The following is a 20,660-nucleotide window of genomic DNA, read 5'->3' on the forward strand; positions in this document are numbered from 1 at the left end:
TCGAGCTCAACTCGTATATAGATTCTGATTGCAGCTTGGAATAAAACTCGTTAAATAAGCTTGAGTTTATCAAATACGCAATTGTAAATCTTATAATTTTAAATGAAATATATAAAATAAAATATATAGTTAAATTTAAAAACCTAAATAATTAGGTCAAAAAATAAATTTAAGTCGTGAGCTCATAAACAAGCCAATTCATGAGCTAGCTCATGAGCTCAAATGAGTCTAGTATTACTAAGCTCGAGTTCAGATCGTGTATTAAATAACATTGAAAATAAAATTCGAGTTTGACTCATTTATCTTGACCAACGAGTTTTTATTGTACTGAGTTTTAAGTAGCTTGCAAGTAGTTCAACTCATTTGCAGCCCTAAATTTAATTACATCTTTAAAATTTAAAAAACATAAAAAAAAATACATTTTAAACGAATTCTATCTATTGCGCAGTGTTATAACACGATACCTAATTAATTTTAGATAAAAAAATTTATTTATTTTTTTCGGTTAACTTTTCTTTTTTTAGGTGAAGAAATATTATCTAGATATACAATAATAATTTATTATTCACTTTAATTAAAAAAATAACACTATGATCATCACTAGTTAAAAAAAGAGTTAACTCTAAAATTATTATTATTTTTTCTTCAAATTTTAAATCTATAGTTGAGTTATTGCAAAATTTAAGGATTTAATTATATTTTAACTAAAAGTTTAAAAGCTTATCCAAATCTTTTGCCTATAAGAATCCATGTAAATAAGGTGTGTTAGAAAGATTATATCTTGTTTTGAATGGTAAATATTTTGGGATTAGTTGTTTATCTATGCAACATACTATTCTTATTATTATTTTATTTATAAAATTAAATTTACAAATACAATTTAATAATTTTTTTAATATTTAATGTTAATTTATAAAATTTTTAAAAATAATAGCAAACTAACTATTTTTAAATATTTTAAATTTTTTATTAATGCAATAATATAAAAATATTTCAAAAATTTATTTACAATAAATTTTAATATCATATAAATTAAATTATCAATATAATTGGTATTATTATTTTTTAGAATTAAAAATTTATTATATAATTAAAAATTAATTTATTATTAAATTAATATTAAAAATATAATTTAAGATGTTAATTTGTGAAATTAGAATTATTATCTAATTATAAAACTAATTTTTTAATTAATATAATATTAAAATATAAATAATTTGCTATTTTTATAATAAAGATAGTATTATTATATAATTAGAAAATTATTTATTAGTTAATATAATATTTAAATATAATTAATATATTATTTCTTAAAGTGAATTAGTGTTTAATTAGGAATATAGTTTATGAATTAATAAATTAATAGAAATATTTATAAATTTTATACTTAAATTTAAATTTTAAATGTTAAAAATAAAAATAAAAATCTTATGTATAAAATATTAAATATATATTTATATAAATAAAAGAAATATATGGAGAGAAAGAGATAGATAAGTGGATAGATAGATGTAATTTAATATTTCAAAATTAAATATTAGTGTTGCGTAACATAAGAGGGGAAGTCTTAGGGGGTATTTGTAATTATCCCATACTTGTGTGAAGACTAGGCAGCACGAAAATCCCGTGAACCCATGTATTACAAAAGCAAAGTTTGAAAATGGAAAAGAAAAAGAGAGGGAGAGGGAAGTGCAAAAGGCGGCAAATGTAAACCTAATCATCTAAAACAAAGGAGAAGAGGTTTTATTAAAACAGGCGACCAAAAATCTATCCCAAATCTCTTTCTTTCTTTCGTCATATCAAATTACGCAGATGTATATTTATAGAAAGGATAATCATTTATGTCTCAGTTCCTGCATTCAAATCAATGGAACCAGGTGCACTTCCATTTTCTGTTTTTCTTTTTTGGATTTTTGATTTTATAGTGTTTTATCGGATTTGGCGAGTTCTGAAGTCTAGATTGTCTTTTCTTTATGGTTTGAGAATGATTTCCTTTCTTTTCTTTTGTTTATGGTTGTTTTATTTAAATATTTTTTTTAATCATAATATGTTTTTAGAATCTGGATTTATTGCAGTTGATTGATGTAAGTTGCCATAGATTAATTGAAATAATGATGTGGTCTTGGCTTTGTTGGATTATACAGTAATCTTGATTTTTTTTTTGATTCTTGATCTTTTGCTGGTTTTCTAAATGAAACTCTTTTTGCAGGTAGATGTTGCAGAGTCTGGTTGATGAATTCATTTTTGCTTATTTGTTCTACAGACAAAATTGGTGGGCAGGTGAACTGAACAACGTCTATTGTTCTTTTTGAGCAAGGGTTTAAAAATGAGACTGGTTTAAGAATAACGATTGTTCAGCTTAGATTTTTTCTTTCATGCTTAACAGCCATTAAATTTTTTATATTTTTGAATTCACACACTTTCTGGGATTGTGCTTGAGAATTCTTTGGAATTTGTGCTCATACAAGTTATAGCATTTAGAAACACCGACTTAATTCCACTCTCTTTTTTAATATCTCGAGGTAAAGCAGGAAGCCTTGCGGAATGCCCTTTAGATGTGAATTTTTTTAGCACTGTTCTTTTTTTTTTTTAGTTTCTGCTGGTTGACAACTTTTAGGATCGAAAACCCCACCTATCTAATTACTTTTCCTCAGAGTACATTGTCAATGCTATTTCTTTCACATGCATAAAAAGATTCAACTATAATTTGTGATAGGATCCTAGTATTCTGCTATACTGAATGCCCTTGAACTACTTGTTTGCGGGATTGATTGTTTCTGGCAGTCAGTCCGACTTAAGTGAAGTGGTGCAACAAGTTATCTATATGCTTGAACAAAGATGTGTCTTTCTTGAGGTACTGACTTTGTAATGTTTTTGTTTAATTCAGAGTTGGACTCTCTGTATTTATATATGGGCTTTAGGGCTGCTTACTTTAATTATTATTGCACAGATACAGTGTTACTCTGAAATCCTTGAGCCAATGCTATTGGGCATCAAATTGCTCAGTTTTGAGCATGAATTGAAAGAATCATCGTACAAGCGTTTATCAACTACATCTCATTGGCCATGGTATACTTTATGCTTTCGCCTGACAATTTCTTTATGCTGGTCTAAAAATTTGTTAGAGGAAGAATAATTGAATGTACAACAATATGTTAGTTATCTCTCTTCTCCACTAGGTCTCTTATCCTGGTTAGAATTTTTGCTGTTAATCATCTTCGCATCCTGGTCTGCTTATCATTGTGTTTCATTATTTGTCTTTGCTAATTTACTTGCTGGAAAGTGCAATCTGGCCATAAGCGGTTTGGGTGCTCTTGATTGCTGGTCGAACCCTCTCACACAAACAAATCCTGCAAATAAAAGTTTCTTTTAGTAACCAAGAAAATCATGGATGCAAACTGTGTATAACCTGTCAATCTGAACATGTGACTCAGCCTACCCAGCATAGCATCGCCCTTATTTGTGGAGTGTTAGATCCAGTGCTTGTATATGTGCAGTGACACCAAATGAGTAAAGTTTTCAACTAGTACCCTGACAATAATAATTTTAAATGTTGTGCTCTCAATCATTTGGCTAAAAACTGCTTTGATCTTCTTGAACTCTTATTGCTCTTATCATCATTGAAATTCATTCTTTCAACCTATTTAGGCAGTGCTTGAGATCAGCTTAAAGCAATTTTATTTCCTCTCTTGTATGTGTGATTGATAGCATGTTCAACCAGGTAATACTCGATTACCTTTTTAAAATTTTTACCATTTCTTTAATATGCTAGTTTAGCTGTGTAATGCATTTGTCTTCTTTTGTGTGAAGGTCTGCTAGTCATGTACCAAAAATTGCATATTTTTAAGAAAAACTTTGATCCTAGAAACTATTTTAGGTCCCTATCAGCTTGGAGGTTATTTCAACATATGCATGTTTGACTTTTCTTTGGAAAGGATAAACTTATGTGCTACACATAAATTTTAGAGGTAAGTCTAACTTCATACAAAAAACCCATATAGTTTATGTGTTCTCTGTTAAGTGCTTTGTTTGTTTAGGGTTTTTAATAAAAATTTTCATGCATGTCGATTTTAGATTAGTTAGTGATTTGGAAATTCTCCATCGTAATCACCTAGCCATAGGATGTGCAATTTAAACAATTAGTTGATTTAGATTGTAAATATCATCCTGAATATGTTACTGTTATTATTATTGCAAAATACCTTTTCATTTTGAGTAAATTGTGCATCAGCCCATGGAGTAATTTAGCTGATGCTTATAGTTGTCCTATGTACAGTTTCACCAATTGTTGTAAGACTTTGAAATTGCCTCGAGCAAAATTATTTTCAGATAATTTCTTACTGTTTCAGACTCCTCAATTTATTAATCACTCTCCTCAAATAGGTTAATGTCAACCAAAACATGCCACCTTACATCCCTTTCACAATTTTTTCTCTGCACTGGTGCTTCTTCAACCTTTTCAAATGCCTTGACTCTAGATTTTATCAATGTACATTCATCATAGCATTCTGTTGTTGCCACAAAGAATTACTCACTACACTGTCATCCAATAGAATTTCTCCAAAGCCTAATAGTTATCTAGCTGTCATATAGCAAACTAATACAATTCTTCCTCATTCAATCAGTCTCTTTCTATATATCTTTCTAAGTAATAATTTTAGACTTCTATTTCATTCTATATTATTTACCTTTATGATCAATAATCACTTCAACCGTATCTTCTTCAGGGCTAATTGACATGAAATACCAAAATTTCTTGGCTGTCTAATACTGATCATCTCTGAATTTACTTTTAAACTTTAGATTCTTATTTATTCATAATTCTTACTCAGCACTTGCTTCCAGTCTTTTTTCATTTGATAATACACCAGCATTCTAAATTTTTGAAATTGTACTCAACAATCTAGTCAGCCGAAGCAACTGACTATCGTCTACACGCATCACACAAGTTCTATTTGATCTAGGTCTTTTTCTATATTCATTGTCATAGTAGCCGTCTTGATCTCTAGTACCTTAGTCATACTTAAGAATTATGTTCTATCTTGGAGGAGTAACTAAGTTGCCTGATTTATCTACCCAACTGAGATCACCAACACTCTTAATAAGTTTAAATTCCCTATATTTTTGGTTCATTAACTGAATCCGACTTGTTCATTGAATAATTCAGGTTTTCAGTAGCTAGTTAACTTAAATTTTGTTCTGGTATGGTCTCAAAAGAGACTGCAAGCTGTTGCTTTAAGGTGTCTCACTGACTGTTAGACAACACCAAAGCTAACAGAGACAAAGATCCCCTAGCCCTCTCATTGGCTACTCTCTCTCTCTGATCCCCTCCTGCAAACTATCACCTCAGACAACTACAGTGTTGTCTCTGCCGTTCAAGTATACAAAAGAGCTGCTGTCTCTGTTATCTTATTTTTAATCTTTATTTTGTTGAAGGATTGATTTTTGCTTCTTCAATTTTTTTTATCTTTTTGAGTTTCAGTTTCAAACTTCAAGAAATATGAATTTTCTTGAGAAAGATATTGTTGCAAAACCGAACGTCTTAAAGGGTGAAACTAGTACCAGTATACGTATATTTCTTCAGTAGTTTGGTTACTTTTATGGTAAAAATAGTAAATTCTTGCAATGCTAATTTTGATTATAGTACTACATCAGTTCTATATCAGTTGATGATTATCTTGGCTTAGGCATGTTAGAGAATTGAGAAACTAATCTTGTGTTGGTGTAGGGTTAGTGTGTGGTAATGTTGGATTAGTGGGTGTTGGTTGAATTTACAAAGCTATGGTTGACTGAACAATCTTTTTTCTTTAAATTGATTATTGTAATAAATTAGGATGCCACCGGAATACTAAAATAAAACAAATGTCAGTCTCTAGCTAAAACTGAAAATCTTGAAATAATTAAATAAAATTTGAAAAAAAGGTCCAAAGTTCAGGACTTTTTGGGAAGGCCTACTTTTTTGTCCTAGCCTCTTGAATTTTTATTCAACTGCAAACTTCTCTACCTACATTTGTTAAGACTCCCATCTTTAATTTTTCTTGAAGAAAAGAAATTAGATACTGTCAAATTGAATTCTAGATTGATGGTTGCTACAATGAGGGTAACCTTGTCAGTTCTGACAAAAGAAGATATGTAATCATGAGACTTACAAATTTGTTTTAATAAAATGGATTGATATCTTGTAATTTATATGTTGATACATAAAAGCAGCATCTACATTAATTTTCTAAAACGAGAATTTTTTTAAATATTATAAAAATAAAAGTTTCAAGGAAGAGATGATTTAAAATTGTAAGATCATCAAGAATGGATGTTAGCACAAGATACTGTAGCTGAATTGAACCAACAATTCATCTTATGAGTAATGCTACGCATGCTGCAAATAGCAGCACTTGAAAATAGCATTTCATAAATCTTGAAATTTAATGCATTTAGGGAGCGGAAGAGATTAGCCCATCGACTTTCTATTTACTAAAGCACCTTCATACTATTCTTTAGTAATAGTGTAGATTCTGGGTAATCGAGTAGAAACTGAGTCTGTAAGTTGAAAGAAATTCTAATATGCTTGTTCTCATTTCTACGGCATATGCACCTTTGAACAATTTATTAATTGTATTTATGAGATAGCATTGAAAGTTAAAACTAGCATTGCATACCTTTCCAAAAGCAGTACTGAATACCTTCTGTTGAAAGGCCTAGTAAAGATAGTTGTCATGTGAGTTAGTTTTTTCCTTTTAAACATAATAGAATATTGATTATAAAAGTTAGTAAACCGAGGTTTTCTTACCTTTAAATATTGTTGATACAGAGGTTCCAAAGTACACCATTCGTCTTGGCAAATTCCAGATCCATGCTCTTGGAACATCAATTGGATTGAGGCTAGATTCATGATCTGCAAATACCTGCATATTGCAAATTGCTTGATAACCAGCAACCAATATGTAAAATGCATGGCTTCGAATTCTGGCATACATAAGATAATTATATTGGAGATATAGCCTTGTCAGTTAGCTGCACTGTAATCTCCTTTAGCAATTTTCTTTTACATGCGAAATTGCAGGTTTTGATACTCTTGTGATAGAAATATCTATTTGGTGGTTTACCTTTAAGTATTCAAAATAGTGGCATCACCTTATGCCCTAAACAAGTTAAAAGAAATCTAAACTGCAGTATCGAGAAGTGGTGAAACTGTTACACCAAATAGTGAAATGCTGTAGGCTTTCTGAAGTTATAAAGTGTTGGATTTTAGAGTAAGGGGGAGTTCAATAGGTGCCAATTGCTCTAAACATCTTCTGAACATGGGAAAGCCAGTCACATCATTAAATAAGATACCCTTGCCACATCTTACTCCAAAATATAGCTTGAAGACAGTTGGCAAGCAAATTTGCATAAATGATGGCTTCTCTCTAGTTGTAATGAACTTTCATGGTCCAATAATGCAAATACTTGTGTGATGCTATAAACTGAAGGCCTTTAAATTTGTGAAGCCCACATTCGCCAGAAAGTGCTTGAGTGTGCGGCGGTGGTCTACTTAAAACCAGAGAGATGGTACATAAATGGTATTTACCTCATTCACTTGAAAGTATGTCCCATTGAGTGGAAAGCTTCCTCGCATTGCTGTTCTACAAGGTATCTGCAAGTGATCCATGTGAATTCATTAAGTAACAAGAGAAGGCAATGTGGCTTCTGTTGTTATTTTTGTTATTTTATATGTCCATTGAACTGTATTTGCTCACCAGAAGTGTTCCTCTGACTGTTTGTGAATTAGTTTCTCTGATACTGTTACAGGAAAAGCATGTCTGCTCATTGCATAATTTGTCTGGTCCCTGGAACTGACAATGTCTCTCTGGTGGCTGAATTGAATTTGCCGTTTCACCTAGTAATCAGATTTTATTTAGCGATTCTACAAGAGGAACAAGGGGCATCTCGCATGTAAGGTAGGATCATGTATTAATATTCTAGAATGGTTCATAAGCTGCTAATCCCTAGAAACTGCACAATAGATCTGAAAAGTATTTACTAAATACCACATGGCAGCTTGTAGTCTCTTTTTCAGACTCAATACGCATTGTCTAATTCTATTTTGTAGCAAGTATATTCTATGTCTTGCTCACCTGGTGTCCATATTGCTAGAAGGTATGGACTAGGATCATCAGGTTGTCTTTTGTCCATCTGCAAATTTGTGTCATAATTAAGCAAAAGTAACAGAAAGAGAATGACATGGTTAAATGATAAATTGGAAACTAACCCTATTAAGAAGAGGATGTGAATCTGGAAGTTCATACCTGCATCATATCAGGGACACGGGAGTTAGAGCTCACAACTGAGGATTTCTTTTGGATTTTTCTTTTATTATTGTAAATTATTCTTAAAAAAATTCTAACGAGTACATTGATTGCCTTAGGATGTTGTTCTAGTTTGAAGCTTTTTCCTTTTTTCACAGTTTATTGTTCTCCTTCTAACTAGCAACTACAATGTCCTTTTCCCGAATAAGAAATTCCAAACCATAACTATAGCATGATATTTGTGGGATATATAATAAGTGAAGTTAATGCATGATTTTGGTGGGTAATTCTATTAAAATAAAATCTTGACTCTGTTGAGCTGTATGCAGTGGTTCTTTTGGAATCACTTTGTCATCAGTTATTATGGCAAGATGTTCACTTACACTTGGTGTTCTGTCCGTAGCCGACTGACATTTTTCAGTTTGGGTGTGGGGATGGAAGCAGCTTCTGGATTCAAAGCAACTAAAGCCTTTGACATGTCACATTCTTGGAGTTCCATGTTTGCTTGCATGTAATTCTGTAGATTCACTGTCAACTCTTCCATGTTGAGTTTTATTGTCGGTATTTCATCAGGATCCTCATCAAATATATCCTCTATATCACTTTCTATTACTTCTGTGTGTTCTTGTTCTGGCGTGGCTGGCTCTTCAATGATAGGCACACAACTAACAATATCAGACCCTCTTCTTGTAAGCAAATTGTCCTCTGCTGGAGGTAATGGCAATGGATCAATAACTATGCCGGGGCTTCTTTCTGTTGTCAAGGGAACAGTTGCAGTAACTATACTCTTATCTTCTGGTCCAGGCAGAGCAAGTCTTGCACTGCATCAAACAGAGGTCACAGTCAGCTTATATTTATTTTTATAAAAGATTGATATTTTCATTACTTGACCAAATCACAACAAACAATTATATTAGAAGTCACAATGGTTCTTCCTTGCTTTTCCTCATAATCATGATAGTTTATTGATTACAATACTGTATGTTTATATTTGGAACCTCTGAGAGATGAGGAAAAAGTCTTATTTTTCTATATGAAGTTGAGAACTCTTCTGTACGTTGTGCATGAGAGTTGCTAAGAATGCAAGTAATGATGTAATCTTTTTATAGTGTGGTACTTTGTGCAAAACCCTACTCTCAATAGGCAAACCACATGCCTGATTGTATAATATCTAAACTTTCCTTGTCATATGAATTGAACTGGAGCTGAATCTTATGTGCATCTTACCTTAGAAACTTTTTGCTATCAATGTTAAAAGAAAATTAGATGTCCTGTTATTTGACATTTTCATAGTTCCTACATGTGTGCATACTATAATCGTATGTAACAATTCTGGTTGCAATTATGTTTTCACTCCTTCGTCCTCACTTGCAATAATCAGAGAACATTCCTCTAGTCTTGTTACATCTATGTGTTTCTTGCAGCCAAATGTTGCTCCTTTACTTTGGGAATTTTTTGAGTTTGAAATTTGTTAAAACTTAATTTATGTATGCATCAGAATTTTGAATATTATTTTTATCACCTATATATGCTTCTTTGCTACAATACCAGTGGCAATAGAAATATAGATTGAGGCACACCTTGCAAAGGCACTAGCAAAATGTCTGCATTCTGCTCTCATTGGACATGCATTGCAATTTGGCCTACTCTTTGTACAGAAAACCTGCAGAAATATTGAAGCATGTGAAATATTGATGTTTCTCTAAAATGATGAAACCACAGATAATGTTGAAAGGAATGTGGAAGTCAAAATCACAAACTTTTTAATATACCTTTCCAAATGTAATCATCTGGTAATGTAATTCATACCTGTAATCCCATTAAACAAAAATATCAGAACAATTAATAAATGACTCAGAAAGTAGCTTCTTCCGCACTCATTTTATGTGCAGGAATACTGAACAAACTGACTTCAAGAAAGCATAATGTGGTTACAGTGTTCGTTGATCAAGTTTGCACAATCTTGGCCAGAGGTATTTCTGGATTGACTCGAGTATTGGGTACCTGGAGGGAAATTAACGTTAGCTTTTCAGTCAATGGAAAAATATAGGGTTAATTAGTTGGCATATAAAAACGTACAGTTCCAAAAGGTGTAATTGAAGTGACTCTGGCAGTGGTTGGAGAGGGACCCATCCTAGTCGAACTGCTATCCTTCCAACATTTGTGTCAACCTTCATAAAAGTGTATATAAGTCATGTGGATTGTAAGATTCTGCAGCCTCTTTTAAGTTGCTCTTAATTCTCAGTCTGCAAGTAACTTACCGGGAAAGCAAGATGATGAAGTGTTAAGAGCCGCACGCACTCCACGCTTTTCAATCCCAGTCCCCGTATACTTAGGAGATATTCTCTGCAGCAAAATGATATTTTGGGAGTCAGAAAATGAAATATGGCAGATCTGATGTAAAATTTGCTTATAATTTTAACCAAAGTAATGCTATTTGTAGTCCTATTAAAATAGATGTAGTAACTTTAACCATTTTAATAAAGGAGCTATAACATTCAGGTGGCTTACTTTGCTTTGTCAGGGGGGACATCTCTTAACCATTCCAGGTCAATGCTTCCATGTTCTCTAACCAGTCGGTTTAGGAAATCCTGCAATATTTTGCAAGTTATCATCTTCTATGGAGAATTTACTTTTAAGAGATATTCTTTGCTTATAATGCCATTTTAAGATAATGATCTCTTGATATCTATGGTCTGAAATTGAATAAGATTATTTTACCTTGATTCGTTCGGCTAGCATGTTGTTCATCCCTCTTTCTTTAATAGTATCAGAAATCTCGTTGACATGAGCACTTCTCATTGCTTCATAGTCCAAGGAGTCCATTGCACTTTCACTTCTCTCTTTCTTTCTGCCATTTACCAGCACCTGCTTCCTCAAACTATCCCAGTCAACTGCATCTTTTTGCCCACTCTCAGCCTTTGCTTTTCTTGCTTTTGATGCATTTCTATTTAAGTTTGCTTTATTAGTAAAATGTGTATTTTCCTTTGAGTTTGACCCAATGAAATTATTTTCCGAGTCTGTTTGTTTATTGTCCATCAAAGTTATTCTCTCTTCAACATCAAAAACTTTTGCTGCGAGTTGAGGGATGTTTGAGACATGCTGCCCATAACTGCTCTGCCTGTAATCCTGTGCATCAGACAGATTCACAGGCTCGGCAATTGATTTGCTTCCCAATTGGAAGGTCTTGTTCATTTCATGTGACTGACTGCCATGGTACAGTTGAGGATTACTTTGTTCATGCATTAATTGCTTGCTTAAGAAAGCATGCGATTCTGCTGTTGAGGTTTCTGGATACTTTTCTGACCCATATTGTTGTGTTGTGGGTTTAGCTACATTCTCTGCCCCTTGTAAAACCCTTATGCTTGTGCAACTTGCATCTTTTTCCTTGCCAACTTTGGAGGTGCTTGAAGGCCAAGAAGATATGCTATCTTCTCTATACAATTGTGAGCTTTCTACTCGTGTTTGCAACTGTGAATTATTAGAATTGTCATGCTGATTAAATGTGGAAGAGCCTTTTAGACTGTTATCTAATCTGTCCAATCTTGTCCATTGCTGCCCATCTTCTAAATCTTCTAGTTCCCTATGTCTATGCCTAGATCCCTCATGAAACAATGATCTCCCACTGACATGACTGAAGAACTCTTCAAACTCCAATTTCTGAGCATTTGAAGTATTGTGATTCTCGTTGTGTTTGCACCCTTTTGCAGGATCTTCTGCTTCTAAGTTGGAACCTGAGTAGGATCTGATGACTCCATTGCTTTGAACAATTGAGGAATCAAAAGAATCTTGTGATGACAAGACTTCTTCTTCAGGGCTGTAACTATGTGCCTCTACTATGCTTGTTCTTTCTGTGCATGAGGTCTCCTGGTCTCTCCGATGTTCTATTGATTCATGTGGTGTCATAGAGCTCTGGTTGTAGAAAGGAGTTAGCAACTTCTCATGCCATTTGATGGTGGGATTTGGGTTTAGCATGTAGATATCTGGTTCTTGAATCAGTCTTCTTGGTTCATCCCTCTCACAGGTTCTGTTTCTCATTGACTTTAAAGGAAATTTTGCAGCTAGATTCATGAAGGCAGAGCTGCATGATGGGCATGTAGTTGAAGAGATTGTTAAATTATGTATCAATAAGTGTTGAAATTAAGCAAAACCTTTGCGTTTACCTTGAAAGATGGTCTGAAACATTTTGAGTTAGGAAAACTCCAATCACTGAGTCAACGACTGACCCCTTCCATTTTGAGAAACGCCTATCTCCTGCAAAGAATCATTGCATTCAAATATGGAGGTGAGTCTTTTATTTGATTTTATTTTTGCTTCATTGTAGAAGTTGACCAATTATCATTTACTTTGTGGGGTAATTTTGAGGCACATGATACTGTATCTAACTGAAAACTTTGGAACATATATTCCAATTAGATTCCGCATTAGAAACCTAAATGGATTTGTCACATTTCAACACTAGAATCTGCAAACAGTAATTCCAGTTGGAGGACACTATATTTTTGCTTCATTTATCTCATTGTATGGACAATCCAGTTTCCACTAGAGGCTTGCTATTAGCTAAGTTAATTTTACTGGAAATGAAGTGCTCTTAAGTTTAGGATAACTCATTTTACCTTGTACGAGATGCATTCTTGCAATGAATGAGTCAGCTCGTCCACCAAAAACTCTCCTCTCTTCCTCCCACCATTGTTTTTTCTCCTGATCTGTTCCTTCAAGGCCTTCACCTCCTTCTTTCCACATTAGCAGTTTCCATACCCTTTCTGTCTCTGGGTCAAGGTCTACTTTAGGCCTTGGTTTGCGTTTCTTGATAATTTCAAACCCGTCATATGGAATGAGTGCGCCATCTCCTTTGTAGGGAACAATTGCAGTTTGCTCTCCCTTCACTTCATTGAGATTGAGATGCTCCATTCGGTATATAATTTCTTCAATTGTAATGGGTTTCTGCTTGGCTGGTTGCCCTGCTTCAAATTTCAAGAATTTTTTGTCCAATATGGTTATAATATTCTAAAATATATGGAGCCGCTTAAGATAGTACAGTTTTGATAAAGATTTGCTAGCGTGCAATATACCTTTTCGTTTTGCAGTTGATTTCTGATCTTTCAAGATGTTCTTTTGTGTTTGCAGCATATTCCCTTTTCTGGATGGAACTGATAGGGATTGAGTCGATGCCATTGTCTGCTTTGTAGATGCATCAATATGACATATTTGGGGCTGCAGTTGGTCTCTAGATTGAGGGGCCATTTTGGGAGGTGTTGGTGGGACTATGTTACAGTTCTCTCCAGTTCTTTCTATGCATGAATTCTGTCCAGCCCATTTGTGCTGCAGTGACAAATCTTGTCCAGAAGCCACCGAGTGTTTGTAGTGCTCCACAACATCTCTCTTGGATTTTAAGTATGATTTCAAGAGTTCCCTATTCCTCTCTACTGTGGATGCAGATGAATCAGTTTTGCTATTTCCCCCTCCTGATTGGTTAACAGCTGCAACAGGAGGTGGCATGCCATTTTTATTTTTCTGGATTCCATCATTTTTCTGTTTCTTGCAAGTTTCTGGACATGCTGCATTGGAATTATGGCTATTTAGGTGACAGTCATCTATAAGAACTCCCTCTTGGAAAATCAATTTGCCCCGTGGATTGCCAGTATTTTGCATTGTCAGCTCTGCTTGATGATAATCTCTCTTGTATCCCCTACCTTCAGTTAACAGTGGAATCTTGGTAACTGATTCAGTACTATGATACACAATTTCTTCATTCTTCTCGAGGCTTTTGCAATTTGTTTTTTCTGGTAAGACAGTTCTGCCAGTTCCTTCTGCATGTATATGTTGCAGCATTCCAACATCTATATCTCTACCACTGCCATTTGAGTTATCCATTTGCCCATCTTTTCTAGCAGTTGGTCGCACCGCGCCTTCTCTTCTGTGTGAATTTGACTGGTGGTTATTGGATATTTGATTCATAAAGGGAGTAAGGTTATTTACATCTCTGGATTGCTGGAATTCTAACAGTGACCCATTGTGTCGACGCATCTGTAAATCGGACTTTGTTCTGTGTGTTTCGAGTGATTCTGAAACATGGAAACCTGTGTTTAAGTTGTATGTCTCTTTTCCCTTGTTCATTATCTCCTGCTGAGCAACTAAATTTTTCTCCCTCTCGCTGTAGGTGTTTTCCATTTCAAAATTCAGTGCTTTTCTACATGATGCTGCAGTTCCAGCACTTGGATATGTAGTCTCACCAGCATAATCTGCATTTCGGATTTGTGGTTCTTTCAAACTCTTCTTGCGCACATACTTCCTCTTTTGCTTTGGTTTCTCTGTGGAGTTGGTAGTCTCTCCAATTGAATCTGGATGTTCTGTTGTTGATTCTTTCTGGCCCTTCTTGCGCACATACTTCCTCTTTTCAATTGCCTTCTCATTGGGATCAACTGTTTTTGGGGTTACAGACTTTGGTGTCTTTTTTGGTTTTCCTTCAACAATCACTTTAGGCCTGTGCTTTCTTCGTTTTGGTGTTTTCTGCTGGGGTGTTTTATTGAGATCAATAACTTGGTCGCTTCCCTGACAAGACTCTTTTGGTTCCTCAAATGGTGTAGAAATTACAGCAGATGCGGAGTCCACAATGTTCTGAAAGAGCTTGTCAGGATTGTGCTGGTTTGGGACATTGCCTAATGATACAACATAATTGTCTTGCTTGTCTCTCTCTTCACTTGAGCTTTTCCCCTGTGGGAAATTTACAAGTGCAGACAGCTGGTTCTCCAACTTCTTTGCCTGCTCTATTATTGGTGCAAATTGAAATGAATTGGTAACAGTTGATGCTGCATCAGCTTCTATACTTGGTGGTGAATTTAGATCATAATTAGGATTATAAGGTATGGGAAAACCGTCTGTAGAGAAATGTATTTCTTCAGAGTTTGTAATAATAATATTTGACCAAATTATCTTCAAGAAAGTAATAAGATTTGACAATGAAGGGGCAGCAAAAGCACTTATTCAAAAAGTAGATTCTTTTTCTCAAGGTATTTGCAACATTTAAGATAAGTCTCGTTGCTTTTTGATTTTGCCTCATGAGAAGCAGAAGATAATACCCTCACTCAAGTCTCAAATGATGTTTTTTGGTTGAAAAAGATTTTCAACAAAATAATAATATTAATGAGTTTTAGCAGAAATATATTCTTGCAACAAACAATAAAACAGCGACAAAAAACTATTGAATGAAAAAGACTGATTGCATTTTGCAAATTTGCTTTTACATTTCAATACTAAACCTTGAAATGTAATGCAGTGCTGTAAAGTAGAACTAAATGTAATGCTGCATTCTTTTTGGATGCAGATTATTGTGATTATTTGTTACAGATGAACAGTAAGAAGATTACATGTGTGAAACAGAATTATTTGCATAAATTGCCATAGAAGAGAAAAGAGCATTTGCATAAATTTGCCATTAAAGAAAGGAGAAGACAAAGATAGAATCACTGACACTGGGGCATTTGGAACAAGCTGTTATGGCCACTCGGCACGTTTGAACTTGAGCAGTGGGCTTGATTGGTATAAAACAACTCGCCCGAGTTAAATTCTCTCAAGCTGTTAACTGGGGTATTCAGATTTGGGATCAATGGCCTTTCTGCGATGCTTGTGTTTCTGTGCAGAGTTCTGCTTGGATACGCAGTAGGAGCTGTATTGTTCATCACCAAAAGATCTGCCAATGAATTACTACTCCAACTCACATTCTCATTAAGTAATGCCCGTGTGTAGGATCCTGCAATATGATTGATCATTCTATTCTTCTCTGCAAAACTCCCATTTCTGGTGAATTGGTCAATTTGGGTGCAATGTTGAGCCAGACTGCTATAATTCGACATCTCCTGCACATATCCACTGGGAAATCCAACCAGTTCTTGCCAATTTGTGCTACCTAATTGACTCTCATGCCTATCAATCAGCACCGGATTGGATCTTATTGCAATTGGTTTGTTAGGAGTTACTGGCATCCAAGAATCAACATACTGCAATTCTGTCTCTTGTTGTGAGACTGAAAATCCCTCTCCTAAATGGATCCTTGAATCCATATTCTGCAGAATTTTTCCTTTCAAATCAACCTTTTTTCTTCTACTCATATGCTGAAATTGCCACAATTACCATTGCTTAAACCTGTCCTGCCCAAAAACAAAACCCCAAACACATTTCTCACTCAGAACAAACTCCACCTACCAAAATCACATAGATAAGGCAAAAAATATAAAAAATTAAAAGCCAAAAGAAATGTCAGGTAGGTAAAAATAAGAAAGCATCTAATGTTATAAATGCATGGACTTTATTTCCCAGATATTTCTCAACAACTAATCAAGAAGCAGCAGCCAGCTACAATATTTTCTCTTTGGTACTTACAAAACAAGGAAAGAATCAAGAATTTTATGAAACAAGATTATAAGCTAAATCTATATGAATTGACTCAATTTTATTCGGTTATGAATTTTCAAGATCATGGGTACCCATTAAAGCCACTACTGATTCACAAAAACGAATCTTTCTTCGATATGCAGCTGATAAGAAATGTAACCAACCTTTCTTTTCAGCCCAAAGAAAAAGAGAAACTTTTTGGGTCAATACCCATAAATTAAAACAAGCTACAAAAGCTTAAGAAAAAAATAAATAAATTGATATAAATGGTAAAGTAATATGTTGACGTACAGCTTAGCTCACCGATCTGTGACCGAGTTAGCTCAAACTTCCTTAAACGAGTCAATGCCGGAAAAACTCAGTCAGTCTTACGGTAAAGAGGGGAGGAAAGAGAATGTGAAAGGGAGAGAGTGTAGAGAGAGAAAAATGAGACCAGGTTCATTATTTATATATTACTTTTATTACTAAAATTTATGCACCTGCTTTGCCACTGTTCCTTTAGTGTTTATAAATTGAGCACTCCCCTCACAACTTTTATCAAGTAATTGCTTTTATTTAATATTTTTATAAAACAATAAATAATAATAATAATTAAAAAATACGTGTTTTAAGACCTTTAATTCTCACAAATAACCACCTTTGATTAACTACCTCACCTATGCATTAATACGGTTAGAATGGATAATATTTTTAATTTTATTGGGTTAATGAGTAGTGAAAGGAACTTAAAAAAGAAAACTATTTCTTAATAAAGAAACACACATGAATAAATATGAATTTATCTGTCATTTTATATCTACAATATAAATTATTAGAATCAAAACCTTTTATATATAAATATTTTTTACTTCCAAGAGTTTAATTTAGTTATGGTCATTATCTTTAAAGTAATGTACAAATCAACTTTCTTAACATTTCAAGTTATTCCTAAATTTTTATTATTATCATATATATATATATCACTATACATTTTTTATAGATCATCATTTTATACAACTATACATGTACCCACTTCCTTTCCTCTTAAATGTAAAATAACATAACAAATATGGATGTATATTTATTTTTATTTAATAATAATAGTTTAGGTAATTTAAATTAGATTTTATAATTTTTACAAATAATAAAATATTATTTTAATATATATATATATAAAAGACACAAATTCAAGATTTTAATTAAATTATAATCTTTTTATAAACAGACTCTTAGTATATACATACACATTTATTCTTGTCACTATTGTTACATGAAATTTATAATATTAATTACCATGTATGACAGGGTATTTAAATCAATTCTTGTTGCCTTTTATGGTTACTTTAGTAGTCATTAAGATAGATACATTTATTCCCTTAAAGAGAAAAGATAAATTCATTTTCTATAAATTAATTTAGGAAAACACTGCACTTGGGCACTAAACTAAACCAATGAAGAAAATAATTAATAGAAGATCAAGAAATATGGGAAGAATTATGCCAACACATTGTAAGTTATAGTTTGACTAGTTTCCAAAAACAATAACTTACCCTGTTTAAAATGCCATAGATGTCAAGTAACATATTATTTCAACTATCTTTCTCTTTAAATTTAAGTAAATGTTAAAAAAAAATAGTAATAGAAACGCATGACATGAGATTTTGTTATTAAACCTTCAATTAATCATAAATCAAGAGTGAGGGACATTTTAGTCATTACTCACCATAAATAAAATGATTTACTTATGTGAATACTTGCCAAATTTAAGGTTTTCTGCCCAATGCATGTGTATCTCCTTGAACTTAATACTTTTTGCCATTTGATGCCCTGAACTCTTGTTTTAGACATTTAAACACTTCATCTAATCTTTCTTATACACTTAACACTTAATTGTTAAGATAGGGTGAGAATCTGCTGTTATAAGCGAGTGATGCTAATTTTGAGAGAAACATGACATATTAGAATACTATTATGCTAAAAGAAAAAAAATAAGGGTGAAGAAAACTAAAGGTAGTAACATGGTTGAGTTATAAATTTTTAAAAATTAATTAGGTTAAACAAAATAGATTTAGCAGAGTTCAATAGTTAAGAGTTATTGTAAGAAAAAAAATATAACATGAGTTCTTTATTTAATTACAGGTCAATTACTTAGCTGATTTATTTTATACTTATTTATATTTTAGCTATGTACGCATATGTGTATCAAGCACTCTTACTAAATTGAAAATAATTCACGAGAAATTATTATATCATCTATTCAAAAGCAAAAATTAAGTTTGGATATTTTGATCTATTGCCTACCTATGAATTCAACAACAATTTGAAAGATTGATCTATTCGAGAATGTCCTAGAACTAAAAATGAGTGTTTTGAATATTTCTAAGTATATTAAGCTATAGTTAAAGCATCTAAATGGTTAAAAAAAATGTTGAGGGTGCTAAGTGGGAAACCAAGTAAACTATAGGATGCACATACATTAGACCCTAAGGGTTTTGCTTGTCTACCTTGTTTATAACGTTTGGTTGGTTGTTTGTTTGTTTGTGCATGACCTAAACACGTGACTAACTCGCCATGGGATTAAGCCACCACACTTTCTATTGCCTTGATTTCTGTGCCCAAACCAAGAGGCGCCCATATCAAAAATGTAAATAATAATAAAGTTGAATTTTATGTAAATATATTTAAAATGGTACAATTGACACAGATGAGAACGGCCTGCATGGAATTCACGTATTCTCTATTCCTCTTCACGCTCGTGTTATTAACGATGGGTCCCATTTTATAAATTTAATAAAATATACTTAAATTTAAATTTATATTAAATTGAGATATGTAGCTATCATCTTTTTTATCCTTTTTATTTGATAATAAAGTGTCGTTTTGTTTGATTATCACTAGAATCGCTTTAATGTGATAAACTCGTATTATATAATAATTAAACATAAAATATATTAATTTTAAAAATTTAAATTTTTAATTTTAGTTCTCCTACTTAATTTTATAAAATAGCAATTTAAAAATTAAATATATTTTTTATCAATTTAAAATATTAATTAAAATTAAATATAACGTATAAATATGGTAGCATTGAGTTAATTTTACCTATAAAATAAAAAGTTTTACTATCTTTCTTAGTCAAATAAGTAAAAGGATCGTTTCATTCATAGGTACGTGAATGATGCACCTCATAGTGTTGCTAGAGATACTTGTTTTCTTTTCCAGCCCCTAAAGAATGGATCTATGATCCTCTTGCCGACTTATTATTTGTAATTTTTGCTAAAAATTCTTATTAATAATCATTCCTGTCCAGTTCATAGTGTTGCTAGAAATATTTATTCTTTGCCAGCACCTAAAGAGCAGATGTATGACCATCATGCCTACTTATCGTTTGTAATTCTTGCTGAGAATTCTTATTAATGATCATTGCTTTGAATTTCAAAAAAAAATAAAAAAGGATAAGATCATTTCTATAGAAAGAATCAATCGAAATTCATAAGTTGCTCTTCAAAATCTTTACACAACTAAATAAATTTTAAAAAGAATCATCACTATCATCATCAACACTGTTACCTCCTTTCCTTTTTCCCGCATTCAAGCATAAAACCCAACTTCTACTATTAGAATATACAAGAAGCCTAAATTTTAATTGAAAAGTTAATTTTGATCGGTAAATAGAAAGATGAAATAAGATAGTTTCTGTTTCTAAGTACTCACGAGAAAAAGGATGGAATTTTGAAGGTAGAAGCATAAGAAGAGAAAATAGTAATTGGCATCAACAAAGCTGTTGTTTTTAGAGATGTTTTCATTATTATCAGTTTTAGCTACTCTCTAATTCATTATTTTGTGAGATATTGCCAAGAGATTTTTTTAATCTTGATTGTCTAATTTTGTAGGTCAAATTTTATTGCTTTCTAAACCAATTAGGGATAAAATATTTATATACCCATACTTCAATTTGACTCAATTTTACCCTTCGCTTTCTATAAAATAAAAAAATTAATCTAA

General features: G+C 32.7%; 1 protein-coding gene across 7 annotated transcripts; it reads right to left on the reverse strand.

Annotated features, from left to right (window-relative positions):
* Nucleotides 1–2,986: 2,986 nt before the first annotated feature.
* On the reverse strand, nt 2,987–17,172 carry LOC8267803 (transcriptional activator DEMETER). 7 transcript variants are annotated; one of them, XM_015726427.3, is made up of 20 exons: nt 16,968–17,172; nt 15,757–16,432; nt 13,358–15,163; nt 12,902–13,249; nt 12,449–12,539; nt 11,007–12,366; nt 10,797–10,876; nt 10,547–10,631; nt 10,365–10,456; nt 10,221–10,289; nt 10,058–10,094; nt 9,866–9,948; nt 8,669–9,106; nt 8,249–8,285; nt 8,115–8,172; nt 7,737–7,876; nt 7,568–7,633; nt 6,788–6,902; nt 6,657–6,695; nt 2,987–3,350 (listed from the first exon to the last, which is right to left on the reverse strand). In XM_015726427.3, the coding sequence occupies exons 2-20, from the start codon at nt 16,391–16,393 to the stop codon at nt 3,238–3,240; spliced, it is 5,694 nt and encodes a 1,897-aa protein (XP_015581913.2). In that variant the 5' UTR covers nt 16,394–16,432; nt 16,968–17,172; the 3' UTR covers nt 2,987–3,237. The 7 variants fall into 7 exon arrangements, with proteins under 7 accessions (XP_015581913.2, XP_015581915.2, XP_015581916.2 ...); XM_015726429.3 differs by having other exon boundaries at nt 15,757–16,427; nt 16,980–17,124; XM_015726430.3 differs by having other exon boundaries at nt 12,902–13,246; nt 15,757–16,427; nt 16,968–17,122.
* Between the last annotated feature and the right edge of the window lie 3,488 nt (nt 17,173–20,660).

Source organism: Ricinus communis, chromosome 6 (assembly GCF_019578655.1).
Source record: "Ricinus communis isolate WT05 ecotype wild-type chromosome 6, ASM1957865v1, whole genome shotgun sequence".
Taxonomy (NCBI): Eukaryota; Viridiplantae; Streptophyta; class Magnoliopsida; order Malpighiales; family Euphorbiaceae; genus Ricinus; species Ricinus communis.

What these genes read in the sequence shown, in the direction of transcription:
- LOC8267803 (XM_015726427.3), bottom strand. Translation starts at nt 16,393, where the DNA reads ATGAGTAGAAGAAAAAAGGTTGATTTGAAAGGAAAAATTCTGCAGAAT. An exon ending in TCTAGCAATATGGACACCAG is followed by an intron (nt 7,877 to 8,114) that starts GTGAGCAAGACA and finishes TCTGATTACTAG; the next exon opens with GTGAAACGGCAAATTCAATT. An exon ending in TGTATCAACAATATTTAAAG is followed by an intron (nt 6,696 to 6,787) that starts GTAAGAAAACCT and finishes TATCTTTACTAG; the next exon opens with GCCTTTCAACAGAAGGTATT.